Source organism: Oryza glaberrima, chromosome 8, assembly GCF_000147395.1.
Source record: "Oryza glaberrima chromosome 8, OglaRS2, whole genome shotgun sequence".
NCBI classification, from domain to species: Eukaryota; Viridiplantae; Streptophyta; class Magnoliopsida; order Poales; family Poaceae; genus Oryza; species Oryza glaberrima.
Window position 1 is genome coordinate 21747012 of NC_068333.1, and position 20004 is coordinate 21767015.

The following is a 20004-nucleotide window of genomic DNA, read 5'->3' on the forward strand; positions in this document are numbered from 1 at the left end:
AATGATATAAGATTGTCCAGATTCGTTATTCTTAGTGGTATCACATTTTTACCTAGTTTGTTTTTTTTGATGGAGAGAGTAGATGAAATTGTACGTACCGTCGTACCGTCATGCACAAAGTACTTGAACAGTTGCTAATGCCGCGGTTGCCAATGCAGATAACCCAAGATAAAACATCACTCTAGAATTTAATTTTTGTTCTCAGACACAAACCTGCATGAAAAACATACAAAGGCTACGATATAATTGCAGTGCAGCTGCTTATTTATACTACAGTTCAGGCCCATTTGGGGGGTCCATTCAAAGCCCAAATCCAGCCCCACTTCAGTCTCCCCGAGATCAGTGCTTCGCACACGGCTTGCGCCGATCTCAGACGAGGCGGCGGCAGAGGGTGATGCCGTCGGAGACCGGGAGCTGCACGGCCTCCACGCGCGGGTCGCCGGCGATCTTGGCGTTGAAGGCCACGATGGAGCGGCGGATGTCCTGGTCGAACTCCTCCAGCACGGAGTCGTCCTCCAGCGCCACGGACCCGCCCCAGAGCGTGTTGTCGTAGGCCAGCACGCCGCCGGCGCGCACTAGCCGCAGCAGCCGCTCGTGGTACTCGCCGTAGTTCCCCTTGTCGGCGTCCACGAACGCGAAGTCGAACTTCCCCTCGTTCTCCTCCTGCAATGCACAAAAGACATGAGACATATGATCGAGCAGCTGGCATGCAATCACCAAGACGTACGTTGCTTTGCTATTGCTTACGTTGGCGAGGAGGTTGTCGAGGATGGGCATGGCGGCGCCCTCGCGGAAGTCGACCTTGTGGGCGACGCCGGCCTTCTTGATGACGGGGAGGCCGAGGTCGAAGTACTCCCGGCTGACGTCGATGGCGACGACCTTGCCGTCGTCCGGGATGGCGAGCGCGGTGGCGAGCACGGAGCAGCCGGTGAACACGCCCACCTCGATGGTGTTCTTGGCGCCTGTCAGCTTCAGCAGCAGCGACAGCAGCTGCCCTTCCTCCGGCGGCGACGACATGAACCCACTGATCGAATCCAACAAAAATGTTACACAACACAGCATCATATCATCAGCTTCTAATTAATCACGCTGAATTTAGCATGTACTACCTCCGTAAAAAAAAACCAATCTTAGATTTGAATCTGGATATATATGTGTCTAGGTTGAAAACCTAGGAGTGTGTCCAGATTTAAACTTAGAATTAGTTTTTTTTTTTGGAATGGAAAGAGAGTATAAATTAGGAGACAAATAGTACTAGGTGTGCTCGCTGGTGATGAGGCGGAGCTCGCGCATGAACTCGTTCTCCCGCGGGTACACCATCGTGTTCAGCATGTACTGCACCCAAAAAAGGGTTTTTGGTCATATCATCTCAATCAACGATTGCTCGTCCATGCACTGCAATATGGGGATGAAAATCACGAAAATTAATCAACTAGAAACTGATGTGTACCTCGTGGAGGGATTCACTCTTGAGGAGGGTCTTGGGGCTATCGTTGCTGTGGATGGCCGTCTTCATCTCCTTGGACTGAATCTGAATGCCGCCGTTGGCGCCATGGCTGGCATCGCCGTTCGCCGCCGCCATGGCCGTGCTTGATACTCTTGACGCCGGTGTCGTTCGCTTCAGCCGCCTAGAGTGTGCAGTGCAGTACACAGGGAGAAGTGTTACCAGGAGAGGCATTGCTGCCAAGCTCTATATACACGAGGGATGGGCACGCTTTCTGGGCCGACAGCTAGCTTAGGCCGGCATCAGCTGGAGTGTCAGTGGTGGTGCCATGTCATCCACTGTGTCGCGGTCACGCAGATAGCATGCAGATGCAGGGATGGATGAGGACAAGTGCGTACGTCGTCCCCAGCGCAGCGGCCGGCCCAGCTGATCAATCGATCGGTGCGCGGCCACTGTGTGGGGCTCACCGCTCATCGATCACACGCACGCGGCCGTCCCCTTCGGTGTTTTCCTCGTGCGGTTGCTTCTTTTCTTCGGTAGTAGTACACGCGCTTGCGTGGTTGGCGGTTTGCCCGCGGGCGCGGCATGGGCATGGGCATGGCGGTGTGGCTGCGTCACCGAATCGGCGTGCTCTCCATCACGCTGCTCGCGTCGCGCTCGCGCCGGGGGTTGTGAGCGGCGCGGCGTGACGACGGATGGACCGCGGATGGATGGGTGTCATGGACTCATGGTCATGTGGGTTGGATATTTGGGATCCGCGTCGGCTGCGCCTCCGCGCGTCGGCGCGTGCGGTGTGAGCCGCGTGATCGGGATCGGATGGCCCGTTGGTGCGTTCCGCGCTGGTGGATCGAGTCTATTCTCCCCGTCTCCAAATAAATCAAGGAAGTAGCTAGTGAGTTGTCCACAGTTTTTGAGGCTCAAAACTTTCAAAATTTTCAACCATAGGATCTGTCATCAATGGTTGAAACGGGTCCACACAAGTGCAAACCACTAATCTTACGCCAAGGTTGATTGAACGGTAAGAATTTGGTCAACATATATAAGAGAAAAATAATTCAAAAGTAATACGCATGATCTTAAAAAAATTGCAAATCCTAATTTTATACAATGTAATTACCCTATAACTATCATATAACTACTATATAACTGAGATATAAGTGCTATGTAACTAGAATGTAAGTGCTATGTAACTACTATGTAATTAGAGTGTAAGTACTATGTAAGTAGATTAAAACACGTGAATACGTATAGGACGTTCGACAGAAACGAGGTACCAAACATTCAAACTTTTTTAGCCTTTGCATCCAACAGCGACGTCATTGCTAGCAAGCCCGTAAGAGAGTGAAATATAACAAGATTATCCAAAAATTAGATGAAAACAGGGGACTAATTGTGTAGTTAATTAAAGCGTAAGTAAAATGTAATCAAAATGTAATTTCACATTCAACGTATACTTGAGCTAGCTTAGTGGTCGTTATGCCGTCCTATTTAAGGGGAGGGCCTGGGTTCGACTCCTGTCTACGACAATATTTTTAGCTGTTTTCTTCCTTCTTGCACGCACGAATCACGGAGCGGATCTAAGGGCTGCAAATTCGACTGTTTTCTTTGGAAAAAACTGTCGCAAGTTTTCTAGCAATTCCGATAAATCAATCTAAAACAAGCGTGTGTTTGGCTTGGAATCAAGTGAGAATCCATCGTTTTATTTATGGGATGGTCTCATCTATGTATTTAGCACAAGGATTGAAATGCTCTTTCTCTTAAGGACATGTACAAAGATAGAGTTAGATATGAGCTCTACGTTATCTAGAGACTAGCATTCTACAACAGTTAGAGACAATATGGTCTCTAATCATTAATGTATCAAAATACTTTTTATTACTCTCCTTTCCTTTCTTTCACCACCATGCAACAAAATTTGCTCTAATAAATGCTAAGAGTCGACTCTGAGCCGTTGTCATGCATAACAACCATATCCTTTTCTCTTTCTTCCATATCATCAAATTTACTTGCATGGCAATAGAGAGACCACTAATAAAGACCATTGTACATGTTCTAAGAGTTTGAAAAGGGTGTGACCTGCATGTCAATAAGAGAAAAGGAAGTACTATTAAGTTGGATTGGTCCACCATTTTTTCATGAAGCTAACCGAGATCTAAAGGAAATGTTGCTTTTTAGAAATCATCCCATCGCAATTGTTCTCGAGGCCCAAACAGCCAAACCAAACACCTTGAAAAATGAGTTCACTCAAACCCAACCTATCCTCAGTTATAGCTCCAATCTGATCCATATCTCTGAACCGCAATATTGGATATCTCGACCTTTCAATTTATTAAAACCGGTGTAATTTGACTCCCTAGATGGTTTTAGAGAGCGGTTTCGTTGACGTGGCATTTGATTTAGTTTGATCGGCTGACTCAACGTGTGGGTCCGGCATGGCTATGACTCCACCTTTTTTCCTTATCTTTTGTCTCTCTCCTCACTCGTCTCTTCACCGGCAACATTGGTAGGAGGTGCTGGCGCAGTCGCTCCGTCTCGCTCCCTTCCGCCTCTCTCCCTTCAAGTCATGACGCCACCCACCTTGCTGAAGGAGAGAAAGATATGTGGGCCCCACAATATTTTTTTAATGATAAATGGGTCCCTCATATTTTTTTATTCTAATGCCACAAGCGCCACATCAATACCATGTTGGACGAAACCAGGTCAACACCACCACATTAGTGAAACCGTCATTTAAAACCGTCGAAGGTGTCAAAATACATTAGTTTTAATAATTGGAGGTGAAGATATCCGGTATTGTAGTCCGAGGATATGAATCAGATTTAGCCACTAGTAAGGCAGTCAAAGTGGATTTATTCTTTATTTTTTGGACGGAGGGAGTAGTTGGTGTTAGGTTGCAAAGGCTTAAGCGAAGACGGGCAGTGGACTGGCTTGGTTGGCTAGGACCGAATGGCCGATTACGCTGGCGGCCATGTTCGGGTGAACGGCCCATGTGAGTGGTTGTTTGGGCTTGTTTTGGCCCATTTGTAACACTAAAAGAGCACACGTGCATAATACGAAAGAGATGTTTATCCTAGGCATGTTGATACATCCGTAACAGCAACCCCTTGGAGGAGTATGGGGAAAGGAACCTTTCTGCTTTGAAAAGGAGATAAAGGAATTTTGTTGGATTCACACTGGGGTATATGGTATACGAGAATATGGACATGGCTATAAATCAAAATTTAACTCAGAAAATTGGATTGTTAATGTTTCAGTTGATTGGAGGCGAAACACAAAGCTATATGATGTGAAAAAAAAAACTATATTTTCCACTCTGTTTTTTTTTTTTTTGGAATGTCTCCTCCACTGCAAGCTTAATCTCAGGCATTTAATACATTGCAACAAAATCTAATTGATTGCAATAAGAACTTAGCAAATTTGTAACAAATTAACACCAATATGGACGATGGAAAACAAAATTTATTCCCCTTTCGATCAAGAGAGTCCCCAGAATGCAACGGAAGGAAAACAAGAATTGAACAACAAAGAAAACTTGTTGCAACGAACACCGCAACATTAGTTAATTATGTGCAAGGCTAGAAGAGGAGGCACCTGGGTGTGTACATCGTGCTTCTCCACACCTTCGTGCAAGCCATGGACATATGCTCCTCGGTGACAGCTTCACCAGCGACGGAGGACAAGCAAAGGTAGCATGGAGAGGGAGGCTATTATGATGTCCTATTTGGCACTAGCAAGTTATATATGGTCCTTAGATGGATGAGGTTAAGGTTGTTAAGTGGATGAGAAATGAGTGGTCAGCATGCACATTCTCAGTACAAATATTTTCTTTCATGTTTTGTTGGCTCATGAATACCATGCATGAACTGTACATGTGGAAAAGTTGACGTTGAATTTGAACTTCAATTATTGTACGACAAGATCAACAGCAACAGTAGAGCAACGTACTCTCTCCTACGCAAAATAAATCAACCACGTATTACAATGTCCCAAAATAAATATCATACTACGATGTTGGTTTATTTTGAGACCGAGAGGGTATGGACACTCCAGCGCATTTCTAAGATTGCCCGATCGATCGGTCGATCTCACTTGAGGCGGCGGCACAGCGTGACGCCGTCGGCGACGGGGAGCAGGCATGCCTCGACGCGGTCGTCGGCGGCGACCATGGCGTTGAACCCGACCATGTAGTCGCGCACCACGCGGTCGTACGCCGAGCTCCCCGGCGTGTCGCGCGGCATCGCCACGGACCCGCCCCACAGAGTGTTGTCGTACGCGACCACGCCGCCGACGCGCAGCAGCCGCACCAGCCGCTCGTGGTACCCGCGGTACTGCTCCTTGTCCGCGTCCGCGTACGCGAAGTCGAACTTCCCCTCGCCGCCGGCGAGCAGCTGGTCGAGCACGGCGAGCCCGTCGCCGTGGCGGAAGTCGACCTTGTGCGCGACGCCGGCGTCCTCGATCACCGGGCGCCCCAGCTCGTAGTACTCCCGGCTCACGTCGATGGCCACCACCTTGCCGTCGTCGGGGAGGGCCAGCGCGGTGGCGAGCAGCGAGTAGCCGGTGAAGACGCCGACCTCGACGGCGTTCCTGGCGCCGATCATCTTGAGTAGCACGGAGAAGAACTGCATCTGGTCCGGCGACGACCCCATGAACGACCTGTGCGTACGTACGTAAATTAAAACGGCCGACGTCGACGTGACAAGCCAAAGAAAAAGAAAAAAACGATTATGCAACGCACTTGGGATGGTTCTGCGTGATGAGGCGGAGCTCGCGCAAGCGCTCGTGCTCCCGCCGGTACACCGTCGTGTCCAGCACATACTGCAAAGTGCACACACAAATATGCATCTCTCCATCATTTTTTCGATCTCTTCCTCCAAAAAAACGAACATGAAACACACACCACTGCACACGTACATCGCGCTTACACATCCGCGAGTCTATACGTACCTCGAGGATGGAGTCGGACTTGAGGAGGGCATTGCTGCCCGGCCGGTAGGTCGCCATGGCTAGCTAGCTAGCTCCGATGATGATCTCTCAATGGCCTCTCGAGCTATCTGGACCTCTTACATAAGTATTGCAGATCAATTAATGACTAAAAAAAAAAGATAAGAAGAAGAACAAGACGACACGGCGTTTTGTTAAATTGGTAGGTCGCGTGATGACCTGAACGTGCAGTTACTCAGCGTCTCTACCGATCAGCTAATTGCTGACAGTACTTTGGTATAAAATATGGTGTGCTCCCTCTATTTTAGGTTAGTTAAAATCAAACTACTTTCAATTTTACTAAGTTTGTAGATAACTATAGTAATATTTATAATACCAAATTAGTTTTATTAAATCAATAATTAAATATATTTTCATAATAAATCTAACATGGGTTGAAAATGTTTATTTTCTATAATTTAGTTAAACTTGAAGCAGTTTGACTTTGACTTATTAACCTGTTTCAGAGGTAGTAATTGTTACCGGTTCATCTATAACTTTAATTATTAAAAATTTTGAGATGATTAAATCGTTAGAGTATCTTAAAAAAAACTATCAAGTTTTTTGAGGGAAAAACTTTCAAATGTAACTATAATGTAATTGACTGTAATTACGTTGTAACTGCACTATAACCGCATTGTAATTACATTAATTTATACCGTGGCTATGTTATAGCTACAGTATAACTGATATAAACCTATATTTAAGACTAGTTTAGTTGACTAGCACCGGGATCTTATCCGTAGCCTATGTGAAATTTCTTTCTAGCAATTATTTTTCTATTCAATGCACCCATCTTAAGATGATCCAATAATAACAAATCTGAAAGTTTTGACAAAAATTTTCTAGCATTCTAGCAATTTTGTTAAATCATAATGAAAGAAAGTTTAATACTTATGTTTATGTAATATACTTCGATAGCATGATATTTATTTAATTATTTAGATAACTTTTGTGAAAAAACCAAATTATTAAAGTCTAAATATGAAGGAAAGGAGGGAGCAGTGGTGGATCTACCTATTAGGCATGGTGGATCGACCGACCCAGCTACGACCCGTATCGCCCCACACCTCAAGACCTCCTTGCCCTTTATAGTAGTCATGAGCCATTAAAATTAGGTATAACAAGGTGTGAACACCCAACAGATTAGTCCGAAAGTAATTAGGTATACATTTATAAAAGTAAGTTTAATGAAGCCTGAAAGTAATTTACATAAATCATAAAGGTAACTTAGCACAAAATAAAAGCAAGTTGTTACGACATTAGAAGTAATTCATTGTAGGGATAAAAATATGGGTCTAGCTAGAAATTAAATTTAATCAGCACAAATTATGAAATTGACTAAAAACATTAATAAAAGTAATCAACTCAGAGCATCATGAATATATGAGAAGTAATTTAATCAAATCTAAAACTAATTTCTAAATATGTGTCGAGGGAGCGATTCCTCGGACAGCGGGGAGTGGATACCCCTCCCCAAGTGTGAATATTCAACCAGGGGGTTTGTGGTGCAGGGCGTGAGAAAGAGATCAAAGCGAGATCGAATTTGTGGGGGCCGAGCTCCCGCCAAGCAAAAGACACAGGAATTATACAGGTTCAGGCCACCCGGAGGTGTACTACTTAACTCCTGTGTTGGTTTCGTTGGCTTCCCTAGATCAGTTGAGTACAAAGATGGCCTTTTTGGGCTACAAAGCGAAGCGTATCGATCTAAAGAGTCCAACCCTTCATCCGTAGCTTGTCCACTTCCTTTTATAGTTCAAAGAGGGGTTCACGTTATTACAAATCTACTCTTTGTCTTGTCTTATCAGCTGTCTTGTCGTTGCTGGCTGGTTCCCTAACACAGTCTTCAAGAGACCACTAAGACTTAAAACTTGCATTACCCCGGGCTTCTGTCTGAGACAACTGGGTCGCGCCAGCTAGCCCAGCACGTGGCGAGTGGTGGGCCTGGCGGAACCTGGGCTGCCTGAAACAATGCCACGGTTTCATTTATGCCCGTTTAGCTAAATCAGGTGGCATGGGGCATGTTCGACACGCGTCCAAGGTGCCACTAGCGCTAATAAATCAGCGCATGTGTCTTGTCCATGTCCTTTTAGCTCTAGACTGGCTGGTGCTCCCCATAAACCTATTTTATCTATGGCGGAGAGGACCGCTTCACAATAGCTCGTGGAGCGCGTCCATCTCCCCAACCGGTCCTGAGGTCGTGCCCTCGCGCTTTCCATGATGATAGTTCATCTATTCTAAGGCGAGCTTCTTGAAGATGTCTTTGATGAGTAGACAATGTATCTATTTTATATGTTTCAATGCTCTTCTTTGTAGAAGAATGTGAACCATACAAAGACCATGGTTGGCCCAGGTCCTAGCTAGGGCGAGGCTGGACCGAGGGAGACCTCGACTCACAATCCTGTCAGTATAACTTCATATGTCTCCACCCTCCACCCCTTTTAGAAAGTGTGACCAATAACTAGGGTGAGCCCGGGGCCCAGAGCAAGGCCGGGCCTGGGGTAGATCTTAGTCTACGCTCCTTTTCACGGAGCAATGTGTAACCCAGATGAGCTAAGGTGAGCCCGAGACCTAGTGTAAGGCTAGGTTTGCGGCAGTCTTTAGTCTATTTCTCTTAAGATGTAAATCTTGTATGTCTTTACACTCTTCTTACTTAGTAGTGTAGGACTTATAATGATTAAGGTGAGCTCGGGATCCAGGACAAGATCGGGTCCGAAGCAGACCTTAGGCTACATCCTTATCCCTTAAACAGGTAAAGGTGAGCCCAAGACCTACCAAGGTGGGCCCCTAGCAATATCAGTTTAAGCACGCCATTTATTTTACTTATAATTGTTTTGCCAGGTAAATGGGTAACCTAGTTCCCATTTCACTGACAATATGATAAAAATAACTTACATATATAATAAAAGTAATTCATAACATAAATGTTTTATCATCATAATATAGTCATCTAAGATCTTGTTATAAAGATTTAATTGCAACGAACACAATGATGTAATCAGATTGTAGATCGAATAAATAATTTAAGAGTAAATTTTATAAGAAGAAAAGAAAGAGACCTGCATCGACTAATAGCAAAAAGATACTTATATGCCTGTGACGTGTAGTAGTACTTCCCTTATGTTTTTGTTTTTTTTTTTTTTTTTGTCATTGCTCGTTTAAGCCTTACATAGAGATGTCTCTCGAAATAAATTTTGTGTTTAAGGACGCGTCCGCCGCTGGGAGGGAGTACAATAATTTTGCGAGACTGACCGCACTCCTACCGCGTGGAGCGCGTGGGCGTAAAAGAATATGGTACTCCAATCAGAATACAGTATCACTGTTCACTGACAAAACGAGCACGATGAAGTACTACGGAGGACACACCACACATGACACATGTACTATGCAAATAATTACAGAAAAATCTAGTAATAACAGAAGTAGAATAAATAGATTGTGGCCTGGTGTCATCTGTGGCTACACCTGCACGTACGTGAAAGAAGAGCTTGGATCCAAACGTGTAAAAAGAAGAGAGAAGATTAACCGAACTACGAAAAGTGAAGTCACATCTGGAGCTGAACTGGATATTTTAGTTCCTCACTTGTAGATCGAACTTAAATAATTAACATTATCCTGTGAGCTGTGATCGTAGATTATTTGTATGTTCACCGAACCATTCTAGAGCCAAAAACCATGAGTTAGTGGTTTTCTCCGTTTTTGCAAAAACTTTTTGAAAACCGTTGACTCTTGACAAAATCCGATCATTTTTTTTGAAACCTAATCCGATCAAATTTTGCCAAACAATTTAAATGCAGTTTGATTTTTTTTAACTTGACCTGGAAAACTGAGCGGCCTATGTTCTTGAGCCGGTCCAAAAAGTCTGGTTTTCATGAAAACTGCCAGGTTTTATAAACCCAATATAAAGTGATAGGTGATATGCCCGTTTTAATGTCAAATATATTTAGAATTTTTCCATGGAATATATATATTTATATTTGCAACAAATGAGGCTATTTGCTCTTGAGAAGTAAAAATCCACCTCAGACGATCTAATCCGAAGACTTTCGCAATTAGACTGGTTGTGGGAAGCATAGCAGTTCTAGTCTATAATATTCCACCCATGTCAAAATATAACAAGTCTTAAGTAGAGAGATAAAAGGAGTTGGCTATCTTCTTGGGCTAGGTGAATTATTGGTCCCAACTAGTTTGAGCTATAATAAAATTAAGGTGTAGTATGAGTAGTATGTGATGTTTAATTTTAAAAGTTATCTTTTACTAACATTATCTTGATACACTCATATAATATGAGTTTAAACTAGTTATAATATTTTGGGATAAAGGAAATAGCAGATGTCCACAACTTGACTGATTTGACTAATTGTAATGGATTTTCTTTCTAGCTCTACAGATGTTGTGATGTCATTTTCTCCTCGCTATTCTACCAACCATTGTATATCCAACTGATACCATTATCTAAGCAAAATATCGAACTGATAAAAAATGGAGTAAGACTTTTTTTTTTTGAAACGGTAAAACGGCAGGAGATTTGTCGGATATAGTAGATGGAAAAAATGGAGTAAGACTTCAACAGAAGCCACAATCCACAAGACAGCAACAAGGCCAATTTGGCTATCTGAATTTTCTACGGGCTGAATAGCTGCTGCTGTGGTAAACTGTGGGCAGAAGCCAAAACCACGCAGAAAACGTAAGATGCTTGTTTGGACGAGACAACAGATAGGGATGACATTTTTATAAATTTTTTTCGAAATAAAAAATCGATACGAAGACGAAATCGAATATTATCCAATACAAATACGGTGACGAATATTAATCGGAATATAAAAACCCCTCAACTACACAAACGATTTTTTGTGTACGAGACCCTATGACTTTTGCAAATGGACCACAACTTGCCGCATCGGCATTTTCGCATACGACTCCTTAAGACTAGGGGTGGGCAGAAAAAGACCGAACCGAAATAACCGAGACCGAAATCGATAAATTTGGTCAGTACTTCGGTCTTATGTGCTAGATGACCGAATTTTATTCGGTCATTTCAGTCATCACCCTCTGTTAACCGAATTGACCGAATTTCATTGAAAGCACAATATCAGCCCAAGAAAGCAAGCCCAACACAAGTAAAACCCTAGCTCTCTCTACTGCCTTCTCCTCATCCACCTAGCCGCCACGCTCTCCCTACCCACCCAGGAGAGAGCGCTTCTTTCTTCTTTTTTTCACCCAAGCGCTCCTTTCTGTTTCTCTCGCACATCGGCATCATGTTCCATCGTTGGCACCTCTGCACCATCCCAGCATTTCCTCCTCACAAGTCACACCACGACGACCTCCTCTTCTTGCGCCCATGCTGCCGGAGCCCCGAGGCAGGAGGCCTCAAGCCCCCAACTGCCAAGCCTGAGCCACGGTCCTCCATGGCTCCACCCCGAGGGCATATCAGATGGTGCCTCCTCCACCCCGACGGCGACGAGCGACGCCAAATCCGATCTGGGATGAGTATATGACAGTGAAGAAAGCCGATGTGGGATTTTTATGAATTTTATTTATGTGTATGATTTTTTTGGATCTGAAATTCATTGAGGATTTGTGCGATTCTTCTTAATATTTCTGAAATTTCAGTCTAACCGAGACCGGGACCGAATTGATCGGTCTTCAACATTTTTCAAGACCGAAAGGTCTTGCGCTTTAGATGACCGAACTTTCAAAAAAGACCGAAGACCAATACCGAATTTTCGGTCTGACCGAATGCTCACCCCTACTTAAGATGCCAAAATGAGCTCATTTTTGCATGCGGACCACTTAAGAGCCTGTATGGAAAAATCAAAATTTTCTACACTGGCGTCTTAAGGAGTCGTATGTGAAAATAAAATTTAAAAATTTGAAACTAGTTTATCTCACTCATATGAACTCCAAATTGGATGATTCTTTTTCTTAAATGTTTCTAAAATCATGCTCTATCATGTTATTATGTTTTTACTGCTATTATTTTGGCCATATTTTCTCGTGACTTTGTTTTATCAATTAAAAATTTGAATTTCAAAACTTCAAATGATATTTTGAAGCAGTAAATAATTTCAGTTGAAAAAATGCACATAAAAGTTGTAGGACTCATCAAGACATACAAATTTTATTTTGGTCATTTCTTCATCCGACAAAGTGATAGTAACATTATTCACAAAATTTACATATCTCTTTTATAGTTTATAAAACCAAATAAGAGATATGTAAATTTTATGAACAATGTTAATATCACTTTGTCGGATGAAGAAATAACCAAAATAAAAGTTATAGATCTAGATGAGTTCTACAACTTTGTTGTTGATGAATTTTTTAGTTCAAATCATTTAGTATTTGAAAATGTTGTTTGAAGTTGTTATATTTTCAAATTCAAATTTAAACCGTTCAAACAAAGTCATATAGAAAAATGACCAGAATAAAAGTTGTAGATCTTGATAAATTATACAACTTTGTTCTTGATAGTTTTTTCCATTTGAAATCATTTACTACCCGAAGAATTATTTGAATTTCTTATATTTTAAAAATCAAATTTTATATAGTTCAATGAAACTCGGATGAAGAAATGACCAAAATAAAATTGGTAGATCTTATTAAGTTCTACAACTTTGTTTTTTATAACTTTTTCATATGAGTTCATTTAATATCATAAAATTCAATTCGAAATTCATTTTTGTCAAGAAGTCTGATTTGCCTCCTCATTTGGGTTGGGCTAGCTTATGGGCTATGGCAGCCTTACATGTGAGTCGGATACCCGATGGAAAATACTGGATAATATCCTACGGATATCAGATTCCGACAGATATCACCTATATCATATTCGTTTTCATATAAAAAAAATCCGAATTCAAAATTTTTTGGATATATCCGACCGAAACTATCCGAATCCGAAAAAATGTCCGGTCGGACGAAAATTATCCGAATCACTTTCAACCCTAACAACAGATGGGACGTTTGATTTATCTCTTAAATAATTTTGATATTGTTTTGTCACTTATATATAATTGTTTCATCACTTGATCAAAAGATACCGACAACCACCATCCTCCTCTAGGACGAGGGCTGCCAAGATGCATGAGGTGAGGTCCAGAGGCCGAAGGTGGGAGGATGGTGAGATTTAGGGGTTACTGCAGTCTAACAAGTACGGAGCACAGGGCCCACCCCACCGCCTAGGCCCTAGGGAACTTTGTTGCAGCCTCCTACCCATCCGTCTTCTCGTGCTTCACCGCTGTCGGCTTCCTTGCCTCTCTCTCCACGCACTCGCTTCCTGCCAGCATGACCTACATCCTACGGCGGCATGGAGGCTAAGCTCGGCCTTGGAAAGAGGAAGACGACTAGAGGAAAGAGCCGTCAGGAGCCAGACGAGGTGCTTCGGATCAAGCGGACAGAGAGAGGGGGGGAGCGGCTTGGTGACGGGAGACCTCAACATGGTTGTGGTGGGAGCTTGGTAGGCTGTGGCAACACGTGACGACACAGGAACTTTACAAGGCAATGCTGCCGCCATGGATCTCGGCCTCCATGCCATTGGCCAGGAGAGGTGAAGTCGTGGGAGAGGGTGGATGAAGAAGACAACCCTTGACACGTTGGCTCCACTAATTTTTTAATTGTAAGCATCAATTTGGCATCACATAAGACAAGACTAGGTCAACACACAACGTAAGCGTCTCGTCAGCCAAAACCGCCATCCAAAAACCAATGAGGGACTCAACTTAGGGTGTATTTGCAAGAGCAAGTTTCCAACACCTCCCTCTCTTTTTCCGTACACACGCTTTTCAAACTACTAAACGGTGCATTTTTTGTAAAAAGTTTATATATAAAAGTTGTTTAAAAAAAATCATATTGATCTATTTTTGAAAAAAAATAGCTAATACTTAATTAATCACGTACTAATGGACTACTCCGTTTTTCGTGTATGGGAGATGGGTTCCCAACACTCACCTCTAAATACAGCCTTACACTAGTTTTAGAAGTTGAGGGTACTATATATCTGTTTTGCGGTTGTGGGAAGTGATTCAGACTTGACCCCTATTTTTGAGGGACCTCAAGTAAACATTCTGCAGCTAAATCACCCAATGGAGAGGGAAGAGGTGCACTTTGTGTCCCTCAACTATAAACCCATTCGCATCCAGATGCTTCTTTGGACCAAGATCTTCCTCAGATTCTGCTACATGCGTCGATGGTTCCCTAATATAAATCTGGTCGCGGATTAGCGTTTTCGCATTTGATGTGTTCGTCATCGTCCTCTTGGCAGACTGAATTTGAACTGAATTGGAATTTGCCGAGACACGACAGAAATCATCACTGAACACATTCATATTTACATTTTGCAAGCACAGGGTTTAAAATTACAGATCACATCACACACGCGCGGCTGCAAAAACCTACCAAAACCGTCGCCTACTCCTGCACCACCATCACCGGCCGATGGCTTGGCATCTCCAGCCTCGCCGTCGCCGTCGCCGTCGCTTCCTCCTCCTCCTCCTCCTCCGCCGCCGCTCCCATGGCTTCCAGGATCTTCTCCAAGACGCGCTCCTCGTCCTCGGACAGCCGCTCCATGGCTTGCTCGAACTGCGCGACCAGCTCGGGATCAAACACGGTGTGCTGCGGCTGCGGCTCGCCGGCGTTGTGGAGTACTCCTCCACGTTCTTGCGGCGGCGGCGGCGGCGGCGGCGCCGGTGAGGTCGTCCCGAACTTGGGGGTGACGTAGGAGCCCGGGGAGAATATCTGTCCGCCCTGGAGGAGCCAGTCGCGCAGGCTGCCGGACTTGGAGAAGTCGAACGCCGGTGGCAGTGGCACCTTCAGCTCGCCGAGCTGCCTCGCCCTCGCCCGCCTCTTGTTCCCGGCGGCGGCGGTGGCATCCTCCTCTTGCTCCGACGGTTTGGCGCCCGTCGCGTCTTGATCGGCGGAGGAGGCTGCCTCCGCCACCTCCGACGAGCCGCTCCGCGTCACCAGCGCGTCGAACTCCTCCACGGTGCGAAAGCTCGTCGCCCTCGCCGGCGTCGCCGCCGCGCCATCGAGCACGCACTCCTGAGCCGAACACCTCTCGCCGTCGTCGCGTTCTTCTTCCTCCTCTTCCTCCTCCAGCCCGGCGAGCAGCTCGGACACGTTGATCGTCTCGATCTTGACAAACTCCTCGGCGGCCACCGCCGCCGCCGTGGTGCTCTGATCGGCGGCGTCCTTGGCCCTGCTCGCCGCCGCCGACGCCGACGAGGTGGACGTGCGGAGGAGGGCCAAGAACTGATCGCCGTTGCTCTTCTTGGGGGTGGACAGGATGATCTCCTCGATCAGGTTGCTCCCCTTGAATCCATGGCTCACCACCTTCTCCTGGAAGCTCCCTGATTTGCTCAGGATCTTGGACGACACGCACCCCATCGATCTCTCCCAAGCTCAAACCAATCTGATCAACGCCGCAAAATGTAAAAAAAAAATGTTCAGAAACAAACTGATGATCTCAACTAGGGAACAAAGATGAGTTTATATTTTTTTTTGGTACCTGATGAAACTGCTAGTCAGAGTTCAGAAACCCAGGCTCTTGTTGGCTTGCTCAGTTGCTGAATTTTCACCGGGCAATGTGCAAATTTGTATCAGGAGCTAAGCAGCAGTAGAATGGTCTCCTAGGGGATTAGGGGCAGCTGATTAACACAAGAACACATGCAGAGCACTGTGCCAAGATCCAATCATGGCATAATCAATGGTTAGAATATGAGATGAAAAATAGGATAGATAATTCCAAGCAGAAGAGAGATCGTGGTTATAGAGTCAACAAATGGTTTTTAATTTAAGATAGATCAAGAATTTGGGACTGACTGACTGACTGACTGACTGTAAGATGCACACCACACCAACCCCTGTTTGAACATCCAGTAGTCCTCGGTTTTGGTGGTTAATTGCATCTTTGCCATAAAATTCTATGGCTTTCTACACCTTCTATTAGAAGGCTCTCTTCGTCCTAGATTGTGACTTGTGAGCCTCATAAATGTGTCGGTTTTGGGCTCCATGCTGGAAAAAATCGTGCACATAATACGTATGTCTACTCCAAAGTTGCGATGTTTGACACAAAACCTGAAAGTGAAAGCTTTGCAGTAGTAGCAGACTTACAATCCCGTTGAAAATCGGTTTGGATTTCATCAAATCTGATCTTTTCAGATAGGGTCGAAAAATATAAACAAACCATTATAAAAATACTGAGATTTAAATTTTGACAAGCTTTATAAAGGTTTCATTGGTTTTTGTCAATTTATCAACGTTTTTTTTAAAAAAAAAATCTGAAGATACTGCTTGTGAGCAGCTTTTAATTCCTTACCAAAGTTGTGAACCTTGGTAACCGGTAAGAAAACACATAAAAACGGTATGAATAATCGTTTGGATAGTGCACAGGAAAAACACATGAATCATAAGGAATATATAAGACACAAAGGATTTTTCTAAGAGATTAAAGCCCATGTTAGAATTTTTCCTAAAATTTCTATGTTTCGAGTCAATTCAAAGAAAGTTTATAGGATATTTATTATAGCTATTCCTATGATTCAAACAATCACGTAGGAAAATTTTCTGTAGAATCGGATTTCTCTGAAATTCCATAAAAAAAAATCATTTGTTCCAAAAGAGACGGCACAAGTATTGGTAAAGCTTCAGTTTTCTGTGTGCTATTGGCAGTGGCATTACCGGTGTTTATGCCCAAACCATGGGTATTTTGCAGTGTACGGGTCCATACTCCATAGGCTGCTGAGTCATCGGTGGAAAAAAAGAGAAGGCAGGCAGCGCCGCGAGAGAACGGGCAAGACGGGAAAAGTCGACCGTGTGGCGGGAGGCGCACTCCGCCGTGTCGACGGGCTTCATCTCCGCCGTCCGATGCTCATCGGACGGCCAGCGATCTCGCGTCGTCGTTGGTGGTCAGCTTTACGGCCTCCGTCGGCAACAAGTCCCGGTCAAGTTCCCACGTATGTTGGTAAGTGAAGTGATGTGATGTTGATTAATTAGGACCCGTAATTTGCAGTCTATAATCGTTCAAAAAAATATATTGCAGTCCATTTTGGAGTTCTTTCTTTGTCATCTTCTCTATATTGAGGAAGAAAAAACTCTACCCTTCTATGCCTTAGTTCTATCTTATTCTTTATATACTCTTGAGTTTTTTTTTATCCTCTTTATGTATTTTCTATTAGTTGTGAGTGAATTGGTCATCATATATTTATATTTATATCCCTACAAAAAAATATATATTTATATTTATAGATTAACTTTGTTGCCCCTCGCTTGCACATTAAGTGTTAGCTTAAAAAAATATAATTCTGAAGTTGAATACGATCTGGTTCTAAAAGGTAGAATGGGAGAATTATTTGACTCTAAATTTGGAAATCAAAATTTGAAATGAATTTCAACCAAACCTGACGAAATTTCTATGGGTAATTTCATCAAACCTGGCTAAAGTAGGTAAAAAAATAATCAAATTTTGGTATATATAGGAAGAGGACAAAATCAAAAGAAATTGGTTCTCCGTGTAATTTCCCCTCCATTGAAATTTAATCAAATCTTATTGCAATTCATTTAAAATTTTAGTTTTCAATTTTTGGATCAAACAATTGCCCCCTTCAATTGTTATAATTGAAGTTTTTAAATAAACTTAATAATGGTATCTCTAATAAGAAGCTAGAGCTTATGTACTGGCGAGGGATAATATGGTCATTTTTTTTTAAAAAAAAAAGTCTAACTGTCCACCAAATGCATATAGAGGAAAAACACAGACTCGTGGATATCTATGGAATAAGTCAAAACTCAGAGACATAGAAAGAATAAAGCAAAAATTTAAAAAACACACAAGAAATTTTCAGTATTGATAGGAGTTTTGGTTTTGGTATGAGAAGAATAAGTTATCGTCCCAGTTCAATACTGGACAGCCTTTTTAATTAGAAGGTAAATGTATTTTAAAGGTGTGCTCGCACAAGTCAATTTGGCGTAGCAGTTTTTAGACTTTTATAACGTTTGTACCCTGTACTTCTCTCACAATACGTTCAGAATTTCTGAATTCCATCCATCACAATTTCAGAACAGGCCTAATCGATAGGCTAGGAATTCTTCTGCTGCTGCTGTGCAGTGAACTAATCACAAAAGATTGCACCAAGTTTTTGATTTGCTCGTCAAAACGACGACAAATCCCACGGTTCACGAAATGCCGTGACAAGCAGCTCGAGGTTCTAAGCAGGAGATGACAAAAGCAGGCAACACTCGGAGATTATAATTTTGCAATCCATTGCCTAAGCAATATCCTAAACTACCGAGCCATTTTGCTGGCCACGGATGTATGGACAACCAGAAGTAAATTAACATCCGAGACAACAGCCTCCTCAAATAGAGCAGCCTCTCTTTAGCGCATTCCGAGGCAAATTTAGTTGTTCAAGATGCTTCCTAATCCACTTCTCAATTACTGCAAATGATTGTTTGAATGTGCTGTGCTAGTAATGCATGGATCGTTTGAATGATTTGAGTTTATATATCTATACGAATGTACTAGTTGCAGTAGGGATGCTCATTCCATTTTCTGAAAAGGTCAGTATAGCATCAATTGTACTACTCAGGGTTCAAAATTCCGGAATGGAATTTCAGCCCGCCCTGCTCCCGTGGTTAAACTATTTGACCTGAAATTGCTAGACCAAATTTTGTTTGAATCCAAATTATGTTGGACCAAAATATTCCAAAATTTCAGTTCTATTAGTACCCCGCGATAGAAAGGGCCAAACCAAAATTTTAAACTCTAGAACTACTATATTAGAGCTTGATGCGTGTTTAATTAGAGGAGAGGCTGGAATTCTAAAAGTGCCTTTTTTTTCACTTGCTGTTTTCTAGTAATTTTCTATTTTCTTCCTTTCATATTGATTTTGAGATGAATTCCAGTTGCTATATAAGCGATAGATACTCCCTTTATCTTAAAATAAACATAATTCCAGGGATGATTCTGAAGACATACAATACAAATTTATCCTTAGTATTGGATCTGTTTTTTGTGAGGATTAGGTCACAACATCTTTCTTGAACTTTCAGTATAACTTTCAGCCCATATACTGAGATTGTTGCATCAGTCAGGTCAGGCCCATAAGGCTGCAGCCCAACAATGGCTAGGAAGAAGAGCAATCAATGGAACGAGAGGCGAACGCTGTACAAATGCCCCCCCCCCCCCCCCCCCCCCCTGCAAGAATTGAATCCGCGCCGATCCGTGCATACAAGAGTACAAACAGTACAAGAGGACTTCAAATCTCCAGCCCGATGCACCGATCATCTTGCCTGATGCACCTCCCATCATAAACCCCACTTTCATGTGGGAACTTTTGAGTTTGAAAGACTACTACGGTCTACGGATGCAAATAGAGAGTAGTACAGTACAATTATCCTCTTTGGATCTCAGCTGAAAAAAAAACTGTTTGTGTGGGTATGAAATTGGAATCCATGGCTAGCGCTCCCATCAAAATCGCGGTACATGCTTTTGTGCATGCGTGGTGGCATGTGCGCGTCTTCCGTATAATTGAGAAAACGGCAGTTCGATGCGAGGGGCGAGAAGATGGAAATGAAACCCGTCCAGT

The 20004-nt window shown here is 43.4% G+C and overlaps 3 protein-coding genes across 3 annotated transcripts; all 3 read right to left on the bottom strand.

Annotated features, from left to right (window-relative positions):
* Positions 1 to 159: 159 nt before the first annotated feature.
* On the bottom strand, positions 160 to 5179 carry LOC127782388 (tricin synthase 2). Its single transcript, XM_052309565.1, has 5 exons — positions 5036 to 5179; positions 1451 to 1628; positions 1256 to 1335; positions 748 to 1024; positions 160 to 663 (listed from the first exon to the last, which is right to left on the bottom strand). The coding sequence occupies exons 1-5, from the start codon at positions 5083 to 5085 to the stop codon at positions 370 to 372; spliced, it is 879 nt and encodes a 292-aa protein (XP_052165525.1). The 5' UTR covers positions 5086 to 5179; the 3' UTR covers positions 160 to 369.
* Positions 5180 to 5324: 145 nt separating this feature from the next.
* On the bottom strand, positions 5325 to 6563 carry LOC127782390 (tricin synthase 2-like). Its single transcript, XM_052309567.1, has 3 exons — positions 6389 to 6563; positions 6180 to 6259; positions 5325 to 6097 (listed from the first exon to the last, which is right to left on the bottom strand). The coding sequence occupies exons 1-3, from the start codon at positions 6443 to 6445 to the stop codon at positions 5530 to 5532; spliced, it is 705 nt and encodes a 234-aa protein (XP_052165527.1). The 5' UTR covers positions 6446 to 6563; the 3' UTR covers positions 5325 to 5529.
* Positions 6564 to 14716: 8153 nt separating this feature from the next.
* On the bottom strand, positions 14717 to 16314 carry LOC127782387 (uncharacterized). Its single transcript, XM_052309564.1, has 2 exons — positions 15927 to 16314; positions 14717 to 15830 (listed from the first exon to the last, which is right to left on the bottom strand). Exon 2 carries the CDS (start codon positions 15803 to 15805, stop codon positions 14831 to 14833), a length of 975 nt encoding a protein of 324 aa, XP_052165524.1. The 5' UTR covers positions 15806 to 15830; positions 15927 to 16314; the 3' UTR covers positions 14717 to 14830.
* Positions 16315 to 20004: the final 3690 nt, after the last annotated feature.